The sequence below is a fragment of the Salmo salar genome, unplaced genomic scaffold (genome assembly GCF_965601325.2).
Source record: "Salmo salar unplaced genomic scaffold, fSalSal1 ptg000712l, whole genome shotgun sequence".
In the NCBI taxonomy this organism is placed as follows: Eukaryota; Metazoa; Chordata; class Actinopteri; order Salmoniformes; family Salmonidae; genus Salmo; species Salmo salar.
Window position 1 is genome coordinate 341,076 of NW_027675472.1, and position 20,062 is coordinate 361,137.

Sequence of the window (20,062 nt, forward strand, 5' to 3'; positions counted from 1 at the left end):
GATATATATAATGAACAGACTAGGTCTATACTGCTGCTACATGGTGTAACAATACATCATGTAGATGTATATAATGAACAGACTAGGTCTATACTGCTCCTACATGGTGTAACAATACATCATGTAGATATATATAATGAACAGACTAGGTCTATACTGCTCCTACGTGGTGTAACAATACATCATGTAGATGTATATAATGAACAGACTAGGTCTATACTGCTCCTACACGGTGTAACAATACATCATGTAGATGTATACTACCGTTCAAAAGTTTGGGGTCACTTAGAAATGTCCTTGTTTTTGAAAGAAAAGCACATTTTTGTAAACAGTGTGGTGGCTTTCTTGTTCTTTAACAAAGCTTTTGTAAACAGTGTTTTTGAATGCAGCAATTCAACCATGAAGGCCTGATTCAAGCAGTCTCTGAACAGTTGATGTTGATATGTGTCTGTTACTTGAACTCTGTGAAGCATTTATTTGGGCTGCAATCTGAGGTGCAGTTAACTCTAATGAACGTATCTTCTGCAGCAGAGGGAACTCTGGGTCTTCCTTTCCTGTGGCAATCCTCATGAGAGCCACCCATACCTTGTCACAACACAACTGATTGGCTCAAATGCATTAAGATGGAAAGAAATTCCACAATTAACATTTAACAAGGCACACCTGTTAATTGAAATGAATTCCAGGTGACCACCTCATGAAGCTGGTTGAGAGAATGCCAAGAGTGTGCAAAGCTGTCATCAAGGCAAAGGGTGACTGCTTTAAAATATCTCAAATATAAAATACATTTTGATTTGTTTAACCCTTTTTTGCTTACTACATGATTCCATATGTGTTATTTCATAGTTTTGATGTCTTCATTATTATTCTACAATGTAGAAAATAGTAAAAATAAAAACCCTTGAATGAGTAGGTGTGTCCAAACCCTTGAATGGTACTGTATGTAAATGTGATATTTCAGTTGATGTTTTTGTTACATTTGAAACATTTATAAAAAACAGTTTTTGCTTTGTCATTATGGGGTATTGTGATGTCATTCTGGGGTATTGTCATGTCATTATGGGCTATTGTGATGTCATTATGGGCTATTGTGATGTCATTATGGGGTATTGTGTGTAGATTGAGGGTAAAATATTGATTTAATTCATTTTCGAATAACGGAGCAAAATGTGGAAAAAGTGAAGGGGTCTGAATACTTTCCGACTGCACTGTATATATAGGGGCAGTACTTAGTGACATCACTTCCTGAAACAGGAGGTACAAATATATAACATAGGTTCACAATATCAACATTCAATGTATCAAAATATATGACCAAGCTGGAAGTGTAAACGCCAGCCCAGCCACAATCCTAGAGGTTCACTGATGATCAACCTCCTCCTTCACATCTGACTCCTGATGATCAACCTCCTCCTTCACATCTGACTCCTGATGATCAACCTCCTCCTTCACATCTGACTGCTGATGATCAACCTCCTCCTTCACATCTGACTGCTGATGATCAACCTCCTCCTTCACATCAGACTCCTGATGATCAACCTCCTCCTTCACATCTGACTCCTGATGATCAACCTCCTCCTTCACATCTGACTCCTGATGATCAACCTCCTCCTTCACATCAGACTCCTGATGATCAACCTCCTCCTTCACATCTGACTCCTGATGATCAACCTCCTCCTTCACATCTGACTCCTGATGATCAACCTCCTCCTTCACATCTGACTCCTGATGATCAACCTCCTCCTTCACATCAGACTCCTGATGATCAACCTCCTCCTTCACATCTGACTCCTGATGATCAACCTCCTCCTTCACATCTGACTCCTGATGATCAACCTCCTCCTTCACATCTGACTCCTGATGATCAACCTCCTCCTTCACATCTGACTCCAGTGATCAATCCAGAGCATCTTCGTTTTGGGGGGAATCCCGATAGAGGACGTAATCCAATAGGCCGTCATCACCACCACCGCCCACTAGTTAATTGTCATTCAGGTTATCAATGGGAAGTGCATTAGCAATATGTCCTGTCTGGTAACTTGTCTCGTTCAAAGGATTTACATTGGCAGGTGCACAGGGAGAAACCCCATTAAAACACTTTTGGAAGTCTTTAACTGTATCAAAGTCTGTGGCCTGTGATGTTGGGACAGATGATAGTCCCTTATTATACAAGAGACAAAATCCCCTAATTCTACAGCACAACGGCAGAGTCATGTCTTCAGTGTAAAACTAACAATGACTCAATAATCCTTCTGGGAATGTGATGATGTCATAAAGTTATGGGAGGAGTTAGAAAGTTGTCTGTCAGAAGTACAGGATTATAATGTAAACTTACTTTTAATCCGTCTGTCTGCATATTTCAAGACATGGCATTTGAGGGTGCAGTGAGATACCCCCAGAGTTGGACGATACTTTTCTCGTCAATCATCCTAAATATTATACTTAATTAAAACCTGGAAATCAACCAATCCTCTGTTGTTAATTCAATAGAAAGGTATAATGCTTTATTATCTAAAAGATGAAAGTGACGGAGAGAAATAAAATGGTGCTGATTCGGGCGCTGGAGATGGGGGTGTTCTAGTGGGTCTGGACAGGTGTGATGTAGTTAATGGAGATGGAGGTGTGTTCTAGTGGACAGGTGTGATGTAGTTAATGGAGATGGAGGTGTGTTCTAGTGGACAGGTGTGATGTAGTTAATGGAGATGGAGGTGTGTTCTAGTGGACAGGTGTGATGTAGTTAATGGAGATGGAGATGTGTTCTAGTGGCCAGGTGTGATGTAGTTAATGGAGATGGAGGTGTGTTCTAGTGGGCAGGTGTGATGTAGTTAATGGAGATGGAGGTGTGTTCTAGTGGACAGGTGTGATGTAGTTAATGGAGATGGAGATGTGTTCTAGTGGACAGGTGTGATGTAGTTAATGGAGATGGAGGTGTGTTCTAGTGGACAGGTGTGATGTAGTTAATGGAGATGGGGGTGTTCTAGTGGGTCTGGACAGGTGTGATGTAGTTAATGGAGATGGAGGTGTGTTCTAGTGGGTCTGGACAGGTGTGATGTAGTTAATGGAGATGGAGGTGTGTTCTAGTGGACAGGTGTGATGTAGTTAATGGAGATGGAGGTGTGTTCTAGTGGGTCTGGGCAGGTGTGATGTAGTTAATGGAGATGGAGGTGTGTTCTAGTGGGTCTGGGCAGGTGTGATGTAGTTAATGGAGATGGAGATGTGTTCTAGTGGGCAGGTGTGATGTAGTTAATGGAGATGGGGGTGTTCTAGTGGGTCTGGGCAGGTGTGATGTAGTTAATGGAGATGGAGATGTGTTCTAGTGGGCAGGTGTGATGTAGTTAATGGAGATGGAGATGTGTTCTAGTGGACAGGTGTGATGTAGTTAATGGAGATGGAGGTGTGTTCTAGTGGGCAGGTGTGATGTAGTTAATGGAGATGGAGGTGTGTTCTAGTGGACAGGTGTGATGTAGTTAATGGAGATGGAGATGTGTTCTAGTGGACAGGTGTGATGTAGTTAATGGAGATGGAGATGTGTTCTAGTGGGTCTGGACAGGTGTGATGTAGTTAATGGAGATGGGGGTGTTCTAGTGGGTCTGGACAGGTGTGATGTAGTTAATGGAGATGGAGGTGTGTTCTAGTGGGTCTGGACAGGTGTGATGTAGTTAATGGAGATGGAGGTGTGTTCTAGTGGACAGGTGTGATGTAGTTAATGGAGATGGAGGTGTGTTCTAGTGGGTCTGGGCAGGTGTGATGTAGTTAATGGAGATGGAGGTGTGTTCTAGTGGGTCTGGACAGGTGTGATGTAGTTAATGGAGATGGAGGTGTGTTCTAGTGGGTCTGGGCAGGTGTGATGTAGTTAATGGAGATGGAGATGTGTTCTAGTGGACAGGTGTGATGTAGTTAATGGAGATGGAGATGTGTTCTAGTGGACAGGTGTGATGTAGTTAATGGAGATGGAGGTGTGTTCTAGTGGACAGGTGTGATGTAGTTAATGGAGATGGAGGTGTGTTCTAGTGGACAGGTGTGATGTAGTTAATGGAGATGGAGATGTGTTCTAGTGGACAGGTGTGATGTAGTTAATGGAGATGGAGGTGTGTTCTAGTGGACAGGTGTGATGTAGTTAATGGAGATGGAGGTGTGTTCTAGTGGACAGGTGTGATGTAGTTAATGGAGATGGAGGTGTGTTCTAGTGGACAGGTGTGATGTAGTTAATGGAGATGGAGGTGTGTTCTAGTGGACAGGTGTGATGTAGTTAATGGAGATGGAGATGTGTTCTAGTGGACAGGTGTGATGTAGTTAATGGAGATGGAGGTGTGTTCTAGTGGACAGGTGTGATGTAGTTAATGGAGATGGAGGTGTGTTCTAGTGGGTCTGGACAGGTGTGATGTAGTTAATGGAGATGGAGGTGTGTTCTAGTGGACAGGTGTGATGTAGTTAATGGAGATGGAGGTGTGTTCTAGTGGACAGGTGTGATGTAGTTAATGGAGATGGAGGTGTGTTCTAGTGGACAGGTGTGATGTAGTTAATGGAGATGGAGGTGTGTTCTAGTGGGTCTGGACAGGTGTGATGTAGTTAATGGAGATGGAGGTGTGTTCTAGTGGACAGGTGTGATGTAGTTAATGGAGATGGAGGTGTGTTCTAGTGGGTCTGGACAGGTGTGATGTAGTTAATGGAGATGGAGGTGTGTTCTAGTGGACAGGTGTGATGTAGTTAATGGAGATGGAGGTGTGTTCTAGTGGACAGGTGTGATGTAGTTAATGGAGATGGAGGTGTGTTCTAGTGGGTCTGGACAGGTGTGATGTAGTTAATGGAGATGGAGGTGTGTTCTAGTGGACAGGTGTGATGTAGTTAATGGAGATGGAGATGTGTTCTAGTGGACAGGTGTGATGTAGTTAATGGAGATGGAGGTGTGTTCTAGTGGACAGGTGTGATGTAGTTAATGGAGATGGAGGTGTGCTCTAGTGGACAGGTGTGATGTAGTTAATGGAGATGGAGGTGTGTTCTAGTGGACAGGTGTGATGTAGTTAATGGAGATGGAGGTGTGTTCTAGTGGACAGGTGTGATGTAGTTAATGGAGATGGAGGTGTGTTCTAGTGGACAGGTGTGATGTAGTTAATGGAGATGGAGATGTGTTCTAGTGGACAGGTGTGATGTAGTTAATGGAGATGGAGGTGTGTTCTAGTGGGTCTGGCAGGTGTGATGTAGTTAATGGAGATGGAGGTGTGTTCTAGTGGGTCTGGACAGGTGTGATGTAGTTAATGGAGATGGAGGTGTGTTCTAGTGGGCAGGTGTGATGTAGTTAATGGAGATGGAGGTGTGTTCTAGTGGACAGGTGTGATGTAGTTAATGGAGATGGAGGTGTGTTCTAGTGGACAGGTGTGATGTAGTTAATGGAGATGAGGATGTGTTCTAGTGGACAGGTGTGATGTAGTTAATGGAGATGGAGGTGTGTTCTAGTGGGTCTGGGCAGGTGTGATGTAGTTAATGGAGATGGAGGTGTGTTCTAGTGGACAGGTGTGATGTAGTTAATGGAGATGGAGGTGTGTTCTAGTGGACAGGTGTGATGTAGTTAATGGAGATGGGGGTGTGTTCTAGTGGGTCTGGACAGGTGTGATGTAGTTAATGGAGATGGAGGTGTGTTCTAGTGGACAGGTGTGATGTAGTTAATGGAGATGGAGATGTGTTCTAGTGGACAGGTGTGATGTAGTTAATGGAGATGGAGGTGTGTTCTAGTGGACAGGTGTGATGTAGTTAATGGAGATGGAGGTGTGTTCTAGTGGACAGGTGTGATGTAGTTAATGGAGATGGAGGTGTGTTCTAGTGGGTCTGGGCAGATGTGATGTAGTTAATGGAGATGGAGATGTGTTCTAGTGGACAGGTGTGATGTAGTTAATGGAGATGGAGGTGTGTTCTAGTGGGTCTGGACAGGTGTGATGTAGTTAATGGAGATGGAGGTGTGTTCTAGTGGGTCTGGACAGGTGTGATGTAGTTAATGGAGATGGAGGTGTGTTCTAGTGGACAGGTGTGATGTAGTTAATGGAGATGGAGGTGTGTTCTAGTGGGTCTGGACAGGTGTGATGTAGTTAATGGAGATGGAGGTGTGTTCTAGTGGACAGGTGTGATGTAGTTAATGGAGATGGAGGTGTGTTCTAGTGGACAGGTGTGATGTAGTTAATGGAGATGGAGATGTGTTCTAGTGGACAGGTGTGATGTAGTTAATGGAGATGGAGATGTGTTCTAGTGGACAGGTGTGATGTAGTTAATGGAGATGGAGGTGTGTTCTAGTGGGTCTGGACAGGTGTGATGTAGTTAATGGAGATGGAGGTGTGTTCTAGTGGACAGGTGTGATGTAGTTAATGGAGATGGAGATGTGTTCTAGTGGACAGGTGTGATGTAGTTAATGGAGATGGAGGTGTGTTCTAGTGGACAGGTGTGATGTAGTTAATGGAGATGGAGATGTGTTCTAGTGGACAGGTGTGATGTAGTTAATGGAGATGGAGATGTGTTCTAGTGGGTCTGGACAGGTGTGATGTAGTTAATGGAGATGGGGGTGTTCTAGTGGGTCTGGACAGGTGTGATGTAGTTAATGGAGATGGAGGTGTGTTCTAGTGGGTCTGGACAGGTGTGATGTAGTTAATGGAGATGGAGGTGTGTTCTAGTGGACAGGTGTGATGTAGTTAATGGAGATGGAGGTGTGTTCTAGTGGGTCTGGGCAGGTGTGATGTAGTTAATGGAGATGGAGGTGTGTTCTAGTGGGTCTGGACAGGTGTGATGTAGTTAATGGAGATGGAGGTGTGTTCTAGTGGGTCTGGGCAGGTGTGATGTAGTTAATGGAGATGGAGATGTGTTCTAGTGGACAGGTGTGATGTAGTTAATGGAGATGGAGATGTGTTCTAGTGGACAGGTGTGATGTAGTTAATGGAGATGGAGGTGTGTTCTAGTGGACAGGTGTGATGTAGTTAATGGAGATGGAGGTGTGTTCTAGTGGACAGGTGTGATGTAGTTAATGGAGATGGAGATGTGTTCTAGTGGACAGGTGTGATGTAGTTAATGGAGATGGAGGTGTGTTCTAGTGGACAGGTGTGATGTAGTTAATGGAGATGGAGGTGTGTTCTAGTGGACAGGTGTGATGTAGTTAATGGAGATGGAGGTGTGTTCTAGTGGACAGGTGTGATGTAGTTAATGGAGATGGAGGTGTGTTCTAGTGGACAGGTGTGATGTAGTTAATGGAGATGGAGATGTGTTCTAGTGGACAGGTGTGATGTAGTTAATGGAGATGGAGGTGTGTTCTAGTGGACAGGTGTGATGTAGTTAATGGAGATGGAGGTGTGTTCTAGTGGGTCTGGACAGGTGTGATGTAGTTAATGGAGATGGAGGTGTGTTCTAGTGGACAGGTGTGATGTAGTTAATGGAGATGGAGGTGTGTTCTAGTGGACAGGTGTGATGTAGTTAATGGAGATGGAGGTGTGTTCTAGTGGACAGGTGTGATGTAGTTAATGGAGATGGAGGTGTGTTCTAGTGGGTCTGGACAGGTGTGATGTAGTTAATGGAGATGGAGGTGTGTTCTAGTGGACAGGTGTGATGTAGTTAATGGAGATGGAGGTGTGTTCTAGTGGGTCTGGACAGGTGTGATGTAGTTAATGGAGATGGAGGTGTGTTCTAGTGGACAGGTGTGATGTAGTTAATGGAGATGGAGGTGTGTTCTAGTGGACAGGTGTGATGTAGTTAATGGAGATGGAGGTGTGTTCTAGTGGGTCTGGACAGGTGTGATGTAGTTAATGGAGATGGAGGTGTGTTCTAGTGGACAGGTGTGATGTAGTTAATGGAGATGGAGATGTGTTCTAGTGGACAGGTGTGATGTAGTTAATGGAGATGGAGGTGTGTTCTAGTGGACAGGTGTGATGTAGTTAATGGAGATGGAGGTGTGCTCTAGTGGACAGGTGTGATGTAGTTAATGGAGATGGAGGTGTGTTCTAGTGGACAGGTGTGATGTAGTTAATGGAGATGGAGGTGTGTTCTAGTGGACAGGTGTGATGTAGTTAATGGAGATGGAGGTGTGTTCTAGTGGACAGGTGTGATGTAGTTAATGGAGATGGAGATGTGTTCTAGTGGACAGGTGTGATGTAGTTAATGGAGATGGAGGTGTGTTCTAGTGGGTCTGGGCAGGTGTGATGTAGTTAATGGAGATGGAGGTGTGTTCTAGTGGGCAGGTGTGATGTAGTTAATGGAGATGGAGGTGTGTTCTAGTGGACAGGTGTGATGTAGTTAATGGAGATGGAGGTGTGTTCTAGTGGACAGGTGTGATGTAGTTAATGGAGATGAGGATGTGTTCTAGTGGACAGGTGTGATGTAGTTAATGGAGATGGAGGTGTGTTCTAGTGGGTCTGGGCAGGTGTGATGTAGTTAATGGAGATGGAGGTGTGTTCTAGTGGACAGGTGTGATGTAGTTAATGGAGATGGAGGTGTGTTCTAGTGGACAGGTGTGATGTAGTTAATGGAGATGGGGGTGTGTTCTAGTGGGTCTGGACAGGTGTGATGTAGTTAATGGAGATGGAGGTGTGTTCTAGTGGACAGGTGTGATGTAGTTAATGGAGATGGAGATGTGTTCTAGTGGACAGGTGTGATGTAGTTAATGGAGATGGAGGTGTGTTCTAGTGGACAGGTGTGATGTAGTTAATGGAGATGGAGGTGTGTTCTAGTGGACAGGTGTGATGTAGTTAATGGAGATGGAGGTGTGTTCTAGTGGGTCTGGGCAGATGTGATGTAGTTAATGGAGATGGAGATGTGTTCTAGTGGACAGGTGTGATGTAGTTAATGGAGATGGAGGTGTGTTCTAGTGGGTCTGGACAGGTGTGATGTAGTTAATGGAGATGGAGGTGTGTTCTAGTGGGTCTGGACAGGTGTGATGTAGTTAATGGAGATGGAGGTGTGTTCTAGTGGACAGGTGTGATGTAGTTAATGGAGATGGAGGTGTGTTCTAGTGGGTCTGGACAGGTGTGATGTAGTTAATGGAGATGGAGGTGTGTTCTAGTGGACAGGTGTGATGTAGTTAATGGAGATGGAGGTGTGTTCTAGTGGACAGGTGTGATGTAGTTAATGGAGATGGAGATGTGTTCTAGTGGACAGGTGTGATGTAGTTAATGGAGATGGAGATGTGTTCTAGTGGACAGGTGTGATGTAGTTAATGGAGATGGAGGTGTGTTCTAGTGGGTCTGGACAGGTGTGATGTAGTTAATGGAGATGGAGGTGTGTTCTAGTGGACAGGTGTGATGTAGTTAATGGAGATGGAGATGTGTTCTAGTGGACAGGTGTGATGTAGTTAATGGAGATGGAGGTGTGTTCTAGTGGACAGGTGTGATGTAGTTAATGGAGATGGAGGTGTGTTCTAGTGGACAGGTGTGATGTAGTTAATGGAGATGGAGGTGTGTTCTAGTGGGTCTGGGCAGATGTGATGTAGTTAATGGAGATGGAGATGTGTTCTAGTGGACAGGTGTGATGTAGTTAATGGAGATGGAGGTGTGTTCTAGTGGGTCTGGACAGGTGTGATGTAGTTAATGGAGATGGAGGTGTGTTCTAGTGGGTCTGGACAGGTGTGATGTAGTTAATGGAGATGGAGGTGTGTTCTAGTGGACAGGTGTGATGTAGTTAATGGAGATGGAGGTGTGTTCTAGTGGGTCTGGACAGGTGTGATGTAGTTAATGGAGATGGAGGTGTGTTCTAGTGGACAGGTGTGATGTAGTTAATGGAGATGGAGGTGTGTTCTAGTGGACAGGTGTGATGTAGTTAATGGAGATGGAGGTGTGTTCTAGTGGGTCTGGGCAGGTGTGATGTAGTTAATGGAGATGGAGGTGTGTTCTAGTGGGTCTGGACAGGTGTGATGTAGTTAATGGAGATGGAGATGTGTTCTAGTGGACAGGTGTGATGTAGTTAATGGAGATGGAGATGTGTTCTAGTGGACAGGTGTGATGTAGTTAATGGAGATGGAGGTGTGTTCTAGTGGACAGGTGTGATGTAGTTAATGGAGATGGAGGTGTGTTCTAGTGGGTCTGGACAGGTGTGATGTAGTTAATGGAGATGGAGGTGTGTTCTAGTGGACAGGTGTGATGTAGTTAATGGAGATGGAGGTGTGTTCTAGTGGACAGGTGTAATGTAGTTAATGGAGATGGAGGTGTGTTCTAGTGGACAGGTGTGATGTAGTTAATGGAGATGGAGATGTGTTCTAGTGGACAGGTGTGATGTAGTTAATGGAGATGGAGGTGTGTTCTAGTGGACAGGTGTGATGTAGTTAATGGAGATGGAGGTTTGTTCTAGTGGGTCTGGACAGGTGTGATGTAGTTAATGGAGATGGAGGTGTGTTCTAGTGGACAGGTGTGATGTAGTTAATGGAGATGGAGGTGTGTTCTAGTGGACAGGTGTGATGTAGTTAATGGAGATGGAGGTGTGTTCTAGTGGACAGGTGTGATGTAGTTAATGGAGATGGAGGTGTGTTCTAGTGGGTCTGGACAGGTGTGATGTAGTTAATGGAGATGGAGGTGTGTTCTAGTGGACAGGTGTGATGTAGTTAATGGAGATGGAGGTGTGTTCTAGTGGGTCTGGACAGGTGTGATGTAGTTAATGGAGATGGAGGTGTGTTCTAGTGGACAGGTGTGATGTAGTTAATGGAGATGGAGGTGTGTTCTAGTGGACAGGTGTGATGTAGTTAATGGAGATGGAGGTGTGTTCTAGTGGGTCTGGACAGGTGTGATGTAGTTAATGGAGATGGAGGTGTGTTCTAGTGGACAGGTGTGATGTAGTTAATGGAGATGGAGATGTGTTCTAGTGGACAGGTGTGATGTAGTTAATGGAGATGGAGGTGTGTTCTAGTGGACAGGTGTGATGTAGTTAATGGAGATGGAGGTGTGTTCTAGTGGACAGGTGTGATGTAGTTAATGGAGATGGAGGTGTGTTCTAGTGGACAGGTGTGATGTAGTTAATGGAGATGAGGATGTGTTCTAGTGGACAGGTGTGATGTAGTTAATGGAGATGGAGGTGTGTTCTAGTGGGTCTGGGCAGGTGTGATGTAGTTAATGGAGATGGAGGTGTGTTCTAGTGGACAGGTGTGATGTAGTTAATGGAGATGGAGGTGTGTTCTAGTGGACAGGTGTGATGTAGTTAATGGAGATGGGGGTGTGTTCTAGTGGGTCTGGACAGGTGTGATGTAGTTAATGGAGATGGAGGTGTGTTCTAGTGGACAGGTGTGATGTAGTTAATGGAGATGGAGATGTGTTCTAGTGGACAGGTGTGATGTAGTTAATGGAGATGGAGATGTGTTCTAGTGGACAGGTGTGATGTAGTTAATGGAGATGGAGGTGTGTTCTAGTGGGTCTGGACAGGTGTGATGTAGTTAATGGAGATGGAGGTGTGTTCTAGTGGACAGGTGTGATGTAGTTAATGGAGATGGAGGTGTGTTCTAGTGGGTCTGGACAGGTGTGATGTAGTTAATGGAGATGGAGGTGTGTTCTAGTGGACAGGTGTGATGTAGTTAATGGAGATGGAGGTGTGTTCTAGTGGGTCTGGACAGGTGTGATGTAGTTAATGGAGATGGAGGTGTGTTCTAGTGGACAGGTGTGATGTAGTTAATGGAGATGGAGGTGTGTTCTAGTGGACAGGTGTGATGTAGTTAATGGAGATGGAGGTGTGTTCTAGTGGGTCTGGGCAGGTGTGATGTAGTTAATGGAGATGGAGGTGTGTTCTAGTGGGTCTGGACAGGTGTGATGTAGTTAATGGAGATGGAGATGTGTTCTAGTGGACAGGTGTGATGTAGTTAATGGAGATGGAGATGTGTTCTAGTGGACAGGTGTGATGTAGTTAATGGAGATGGAGGTGTGTTCTAGTGGACAGGTGTGATGTAGTTAATGGAGATGGAGGTGTGTTCTAGTGGGTCTGGACAGGTGTGATGTAGTTAATGGAGATGGAGGTGTGTTCTAGTGGACAGGTGTGATGTAGTTAATGGAGATGGAGGTGTGTTCTAGTGGACAGGTGTGATGTAGTTAATGGAGATGGAGGTGTGTTCTAGTGGGTCTGGACAGATGTGATGTAGTTAATGGAGATGGGGGTGTTCTAGTGGGTCTGGGCAGGTGTGATGTAGTTAATGGAGATGGAGGTGTGTTCTAGTGGACAGGTGTGATGTAGTTAATGGAGATGGGGGTGTGTTCTAGTGGACAGGTGTGATGTAGTTAATGGAGATGGGGGTGTGTTCTAGTGGACAGGTGTGATGTAGTTAATGGAGATGGAGGTGTGTTCTAGTGGACAGGTGTGATGTAGTTAATGGAGATGGAGATGTGTTCTAGTGGACAGGTGTGATGTAGTTAATGGAGATGGAGGTGTGTTCTAGTGGACAGGTGTGATGTAGTTAATGGAGATGGAGATGTGTTCTAGTGGACAGGTGTGATGTAGTTAATGGAGATGGAGATGTGTTCTAGTGGACAGGTGTGATGTAGTTAATGGAGATGGAGGTGTGTTCTAGTGGACAGGTGTGATGTAGTTAATGGAGATGGAGGTGTGTTCTAGTGGACAGGTGTGATGTAGTTAATGGAGATGGAGATGTGTTCTAGTGGGTCTGGACAGGTGTGATGTAGTTAATGGAGATGGAGATGTGTTCTAGTGGACAGGTGTGATGTAGTTAATGGAGATGGAGATGTGTTCTAGTGGACAGGTGTGATGTAGTTAATGGAGATGGAGATGTGTTCTAGTGGACAGGTGTGATGTAGTTAATGGAGATGGAGGTGTGTTCTAGTGGGTCTGGGCAGGTGTGATGTAGTTAATGGAGATGGAGGTGTGTTCTAGTGGACAGGTGTGATGTAGTTAATGGAGATGGAGGTGTGTTCTAGTGGACAGGTGTGATGTAGTTAATGGAGATGGAGATGTGTTCTAGTGGACAGGTGTGATGTAGTTAATGGAGATGGAGGTGTGTTCTAGTGGACAGGTGTGATGTAGTTAATGGAGATGGAGGTGTGTTCTAGTGGACAGGTGTGATGTAGTTAATGGAGATGGGGGTGTGTTCTAGTGGGTCTGGACAGGTGTGATGTAGTTAATGGAGATGGAGGTGTGTTCTAGTGGGTCTGGACAGGTGTGATGTAGTTAATGGAGATGGAGATGTGTTCTAGTGGACAGGTGTGATGTAGTTAATGGAGATGGAGGTGTGTTCTAGTGGGTCTGGGCAGGTGTGATGTAGTTAATGGAGATGGAGATGTGTTCTAGTGGACAGGTGTGATGTAGTTAATGGAGATGGAGGTGTGTTCTAGTGGGTCTGGACAGGTGTGATGTAGTTAATGGAGATGGAGGTGTGTTCTAGTGGGTCTGGACAGGTGTGATGTAGTTAATGGAGATGGAGATGTGTTTAACGTTTGCAAGCTTGAGCTAGATATCAACCTAGTGTGACCTTCCTGTTCCCGTCCCTCAAGTCAGTGAGTCAACACAGGAAGGAGCAATGGATGGACAGTTCATTTATTTCCAAAGCTGCAATGATGGGACACACACAGTATGGATGAATGATCAGTAGTGACGGGATATAAATAGCACTCCCACAGCAATTCTCCATAAATCTGCCCTATAATATACTAACAAAAAACAATCAAGATGTCTGTCAAAGTTATTATGATCATATAGTGGATTTAACAGTTCCTAATAATTCCTAATTTACTATAATAAAATAAATACATAGTTTCCATGTGTAATCTCATATTCACAACAGAATAAACTGTCATCCATTTTAGTATCAAAATATATCAAATTAACCTGAAATATTACTCAACGTCCCCCTCTGGTGGTGAAGAAGTATAATCCACCTAAACTAACAGAACCGGGCTGAAAAACTGGCTGGTGTTCATGAGTTTATAAAACACATACTTTATACATGTCATAAATTACCTGCATTGATGAGACACACAGTGTGGATGAATGATCAGGATATAAATAGCACTCCTAAAGAAGATGCAGTGTGGATGAATGATCAGGATATAAATAGCACTCCTAAAGAAGATGCAGTGTGGATGAATGATCAGGATATAAATAGCACTCCTAAAGAAGATGCAGTGTGGATGAATGATCAGGATATAAATAGCACTCCTAAAGAAGATGCAGTGTGGATGAATGATCAGGATATAAATAGCACTCCTAAAGAAGATGCAGTGTGGATGAATGATCAGGATATAAATAGCACTCCTAAAGAAGATGCAGTGAGGATGAATGATCAGGATATAAATAGCACTCCTAAAGAAGATGCAGTGAGGATGAATGATCAGGATATAAATAGCACTCCTAAAGAAGATGCAGTGTGGATGAATGATCAGGATATAAATAGCACTCCTAAAGAAGATGCAGTGTGGATGAATGATAAGGATATAAATAGCACTCCTAAAGAAGATGCAGTGTGGATGAATGATCAGGATATAAATAGCACTCCTAAAGAAGATGCAGTGTGGATGAATGATCAGGATATAAATAGCACCCCTAAAGAAGATGCATTTTCCAGTTTGCTACCAACTTGATAGAGGGAACTTTAGCATAAAACCCACATGGAAAACTGAGATTCGGCAAATAACATATAAAGAGAGGCCAAACCAACAACAGAAGTTACTAAAACATAAATTGCTAATTTATGATGTAAAAAGTGGATTTTATGATGTAATGTCAACTTTATACATTTGTATCCCAGGACCACTCAATTTCCAATTTCTCCAGAAATCTGCTGTGGGTTACCCAGAATCACATTGGGTTACCCAGAATCACATCCTTTATCACTGACTGTAATGTAAACACACGAGCAGCGATCTAAGGTACTGCATCTCAGTGCTAGAGGCGTCACTACAGACCCTGGTTCAAAACTAGGCTATATCATAACAGGCCGGATTGGGAGTCCCATAGGGCAGCGCACAGTGGCCCAGCATCGTCTGGGTTAGGGTTTGGCAGGGGTAGGTCGGTCATTGTAAATAATAATTTGTTCTTAGCTGGCTTGCCTGGTTAAATAATGGTTAAATACATTTTTTAAATGTAACTTCATTACACCGTTACACTGGCATACAAACTCGGTAGCATAGAGTTGATAATACATATGACGTTGGGAAATAGTGCATTGTGGGTAGTTTAGAAGATTTCCCGAAATAAGTTAATACATTTGTAATAATGCAAAAACATAGCTGTTTGTACTTATAGGTAACCATATCGTGACTACAACTAGCTTACTAGGTCTTTAACCACACTGTGTTGTTACGCTGGTGAGTAAAAACTCATGCTTCCTACACTTTAACTTTTTGTCTGACAATAAAATAAACATTTTACTCAACTGCGTTACCCACTCCAGTCAGCAGATGGCGGTGTGGGAATTTAAGGTAATGCTGTTGGTGTGACGTATAATCTAGTGGACGGAAAGCTTCTTTCAACAGCAGCAACAGTTATTCAGACACCACGGTAGCTTGCTAGACAAAATAGCCGAACAATAAAGCTCTTTAGATGCTTTAGTGTATATTAGCCACTGTGTTTTAAACCCACTTCTGTCGTCTAGTTAGTTATCAGATTTAATTTCATATTTGCGGTGTTGTTGTTATTAGTCAGCTAGCGGGCTGGTTAAGTTAGCATTAGCCTAGCTAACTAACATCTCCGACCATGAGTTCACTAAGCTACTCTCCTCCTGATAAAGATGATGTTGTTGTTGAACTGATGTGTGGTGTTAGAGGGGAAATATTCAATAGCTACATCAATATTTTGACTTTTAAATTATTTATTTATGGCCATTGAGTCTTGAAGAATATAACACATGCCTCATGAGCTTAGTTCAACTGTTGTACCCCATCAGAACCCCAAATAAGCTTTTTATACTCCAATGTTTAGAAACAATTTAAATGATAAACAAACACTGTAAACACTCACACTCAAAACATGGTTAAAACTATGTTGATATCATGGATGGTCAGTCCTTGCATCCATAGGTCCGTCTATGAATTTGAGAGTAGTTACATTTCTCCAGCCCCATCATCATCTTATTACCAAATCAGTGGTGGAATTACAGCTTTGTTATTGTTTGAACTGCAGATTAATTGGTTGATTGTGTGGCTTGTTTAAAGGGACAACCTAGTTTTTAAACAGAAACAAAATGGCTGCCCAGAGACTTGGTTTGGTAAACAGCTGAGGGATGGGGGCTGGAGAATTGTAACCACTCTGAAATTCATAGAGAAAGCTATTGTAGAAACCGTAACCCAACACCTAGCGACCTCGTCAAGAAGTTCAGACATCTTGGCGTAACAGTTATAAGCTGTTGACTTAACAGTCGCTGGACCCAGGTTTGAGTTCAGCTCAGGACTACCCCCTGAATTCACTACACTCTGAATACAAGGACTGGCTGGCCATAAGGTCAAAATTATAGTTTTAACCAGATTTCAAGGCTATACAGTGCTTGTTTACAAACAGTGGCGTTTTTTCAAGCTTATGTTTTGGTTTCTGATGGGGTAATACAGTTGAAACATTTGAGGCATTTCTAAGTTATATTCTTCATGAATCAATGGTTATATAGTAAATGGGTCTTTCTATAACTGCCAGTGTAGATTTTCCTGTGGGGGTCAAATTGTTAGAGCTGTTGATAAGTCATTAGCTGTGTTAGAATACTCATACTAACCGTACTATTTGTGATGTTAATTGAGTATATAGTGTGCTTATTGGTCATAGTATGATATAGTTAGTATGCCAAAACCTCCCGGATGTCGTAGTAAATTCGCCATAATATGACGTAAACACGCAGTACGTTAGGGCCCATAATGCAATTCTTCAGGAAATGGGCGTGGCTTCACATCGTTTTCAGATTTGAAGAAAATATGCAGCCGAAGTCCAACGAGAGCCGATACAAATTCATTGCTTTAACTAATTATGACAAATGTTAAGAAAATGTTGAGCAATGTAATAAAATTATTACTTTTCAAATAAGTTACTTTACACGTCATTTTGGCTGACTATTTGCTAGCATGTTATTACAGCAGTATGTACCGGTATGTTAACTAGCTACCTAACGTTAGTTGGCTACTTATACATCAAACTTGCCAGTATATGAACTATATTCTATCTAACTAACTACCCAACGTTTATTGACTTGATTATTCCCGTCATTCTTAGCTTAGCTAAATGGTATAGTCGTTGTGCTTTCTCAATGGACATTCGGGTGCTTTCATAAATTCACTCTGACTATCTACTCTGATTTCTGAGCACTCTCGTCTGAGTACCAGAGAGCAGAATAATGAATTTACTAGCGCTCAACACCCGTTCAATATGTCCAGGTGTCAGTAAACGTAGGCAACAAAAACCGTAAATAAATGTTTTCCAGCAGCACAGTTACAGTCACCCTGGATAACATGAAAACTGCCTAACAGCTCTGCTAGGGCGAGTAAAATGGTCAGAGTCTCATTTGTGTCTGGAAGTAGCAAAGATAATATTCAGAATACATTGTGAAAAACTAAAATCTTTGCTCACCATTTTTGCTCCAGGCAGATATAGTACATCCATAACTATCGGTTTCCTCATTAGCAGGGAGGAGTTTCTGCAATCAAATTGCCCTCGTGCCACAATTTTAGCAAACACAGAAAGGGGCCTATATTGGAGACCAAAAGTCGTCTGGCACACTGCTTAGAGTTTCAACAACATGAATAACTTATTTCTAGCCTACAATCATCGATGTTACTACTAATGTGAAAACAAGACAAAATATGACTATTCTTGCTCATTTTAAGGCAAATTTCAAATAATTGTAACATTCATTACAGACGTCAATTGTTGTCCAACATCATGGCTCCGCTGTTGGCATCACCTTTTACAGTGGATTACCGCTGTTGTGGGCCTTTAATCATCTGTCTGACTTTGTTGTTCACACAGGAGAGATATGGGACTATCGTGGATCCTCTGGGGAGCCTCAACAACCTCTTGATGCTGAAGAGGCAGAGAAGAGTCTCTCCAGATCAGAACACCTCAATAAACACCTGCAGACATCCACAGGGAAGAGAACTCACTGCTGCTCTGACTGTGGGAAGAGATTCACCTCATCAGGCATTAAAATTCATCAGAAAATCCACACAGGAGAGAAATCTTATAGCTGTACTCAATGTGGGAAGGGTTTTGCAGCATCTACCTATCTTACTCTACACCAGAGAATACACACAGGAGAGAAATCTTATAGCTGTGGTCAGTGTGGGAAGAGTTTTAGTCAATCTGGCCATCTGACAGTGCACCAGAGAATACACACAGGAGAGAAATCTTATAGCTGTAATCAATGTGGGAAGAGTTTTACTACATCTGGCCAGCTGACTTTACACCAGAGAACGCACACAGGAGAGAAACCTTATAGCTGTGATCAATGTGGGAAGAGTTTTACTAGATCTGACCATCTGACTTTACACCAGAGAACGCACACAGGAGAGAAACCGTATAGCTGTGGTCAATGTGGGAAGGGTTTTGCGGCATCTACCTATCTTACTCTACACCAGAGAATACACACAGGAGAGAAATCTTATAGCTGTGGTCAATGTGGGAAGAGTTTTAGTCAATCTGGCCATCTGACAGTGCACCAGAGAACGCACACAGGAGAGAAATCTTATAGCTGTGATCAATGTGGGAAGAGTTTTACTAGATCTGACCATCTGACTTTACATCAGAGAACGCACACAGGAGAGAAACCGTATAGCTGTGGTCAATGTGGGAAGAGTTTTGTTAAATCTAGCCAGCTGACAGTACACCAGAGAACACACACAGGAGAGAAACTCTATAGCTGTGGTCAGTGTGGGAAGAGTTTTACTGAGTCTGGTGGTCTGACTAAACACCAGAGAACACACACAGGAGAGAAACCTCATACCTGTGACCAGAGATAATCTGATAAAAAAAATCTCTGATCAAATATCAGAAAATACATACATGAAGAAGTTGTTTCATGATATCTATGAATTAATGTCACAATGTAGAAAGTTTTAACATTGTAGTAGGAGTATTTTAATGATGTCACAATGTAGAATCCTAAACGTTTGTCCCCTGTTCTATTGATTTCAACATGATATGGATATTAGCCTCAGGGGGAAAATCCAGGCTCTGAAATGGAAGAGTTACTATTTATGTGATTTAACAAAAAATGACTAACAAAAAAAGAGTTGTGTTACACTTACCACGTTGGTGACCCACTTGAATCAAAATGCAACACTTCAAAATGTAGCTAGCAGCTTTCTACAAGTTGTCCTCTGACCAGGGATGTACACATTATTCCCAGATTCCGTGTGGTTTTTGAGCTGTTCGTTTTAACAGGATGTGCAACCTCATGTCCCTCCTCTTGCATAATTGATTTCAACATGATATCGATGAGTGATGACAAATAAGTTCCTTTGTTTAGCGACCCCTACATTTAAATGTATCACTCCAAAATGTAGCTGACTGTCTTCTGCAGGTTGTCCTCTAACCAGTGAGGTAAAATATATCTCCCATTTCCATGTGTTTTTTAGTTGTGTTAGTTTCAACAGCACGTACAACCTGATTTCCCCCCTAATCGATATCAGTGATTTATTGCTACTTGTCAAAACAACAGCGTTTCTGGTGCAGTTTATAAGGTGCTTGTTTTAAAAAATACAAGTAATATGATTATTGTGGCAGATGTTTGTGTATATAGCACATGTTATGTTTAGGTTTTCAATTCATCCCAAACTGTTTCTGCTTATTGGTTATTGATTTGGACACGTTTAAACTGTGTTTTGACATTGGGGATATCCCACCTAGCAACATGTAATTGAAAAGACGTTGAAAAGAAGACTATGCCAAGTTTTTTCAGTGACTTGAAAACAACTTAATTTCAACTTAGTTGCAGGTCGCCTACTGGTTAGAGCGTTGGGCCGTCATTGAAAATCAGAATTTGTTCATAACTGACTTATTGACAATTATTGCCTACCGGGGAACAGAGGGTTAACTGCCATGTTCAGGTGCAGAACGACAGATTTACCTTGTCAGCTCGCGATTCAATCCAGCAACCTTTCGGTTACTGTTAAATGAAGGTTAAAATAAAGAAATAAATACA

The 20,062-nt window shown here is 42.8% G+C and overlaps 1 protein-coding gene across 1 annotated transcript; it reads left to right on the forward strand.

Annotated features, from left to right (window-relative positions):
• Positions 1 to 2,022: 2,022 nt before the first annotated feature.
• Positions 2,023 to 20,062, forward strand: LOC145877201 (uncharacterized). The gene is made up of 2 exons (XM_082972492.1): positions 2,023 to 2,034; positions 18,162 to 20,062. The coding sequence occupies exons 1-2, from the start codon at positions 2,023 to 2,025 to the stop codon at positions 18,876 to 18,878; spliced, it is 729 nt and encodes a 242-aa protein (XP_082828618.1). The 3' UTR covers positions 18,879 to 20,062.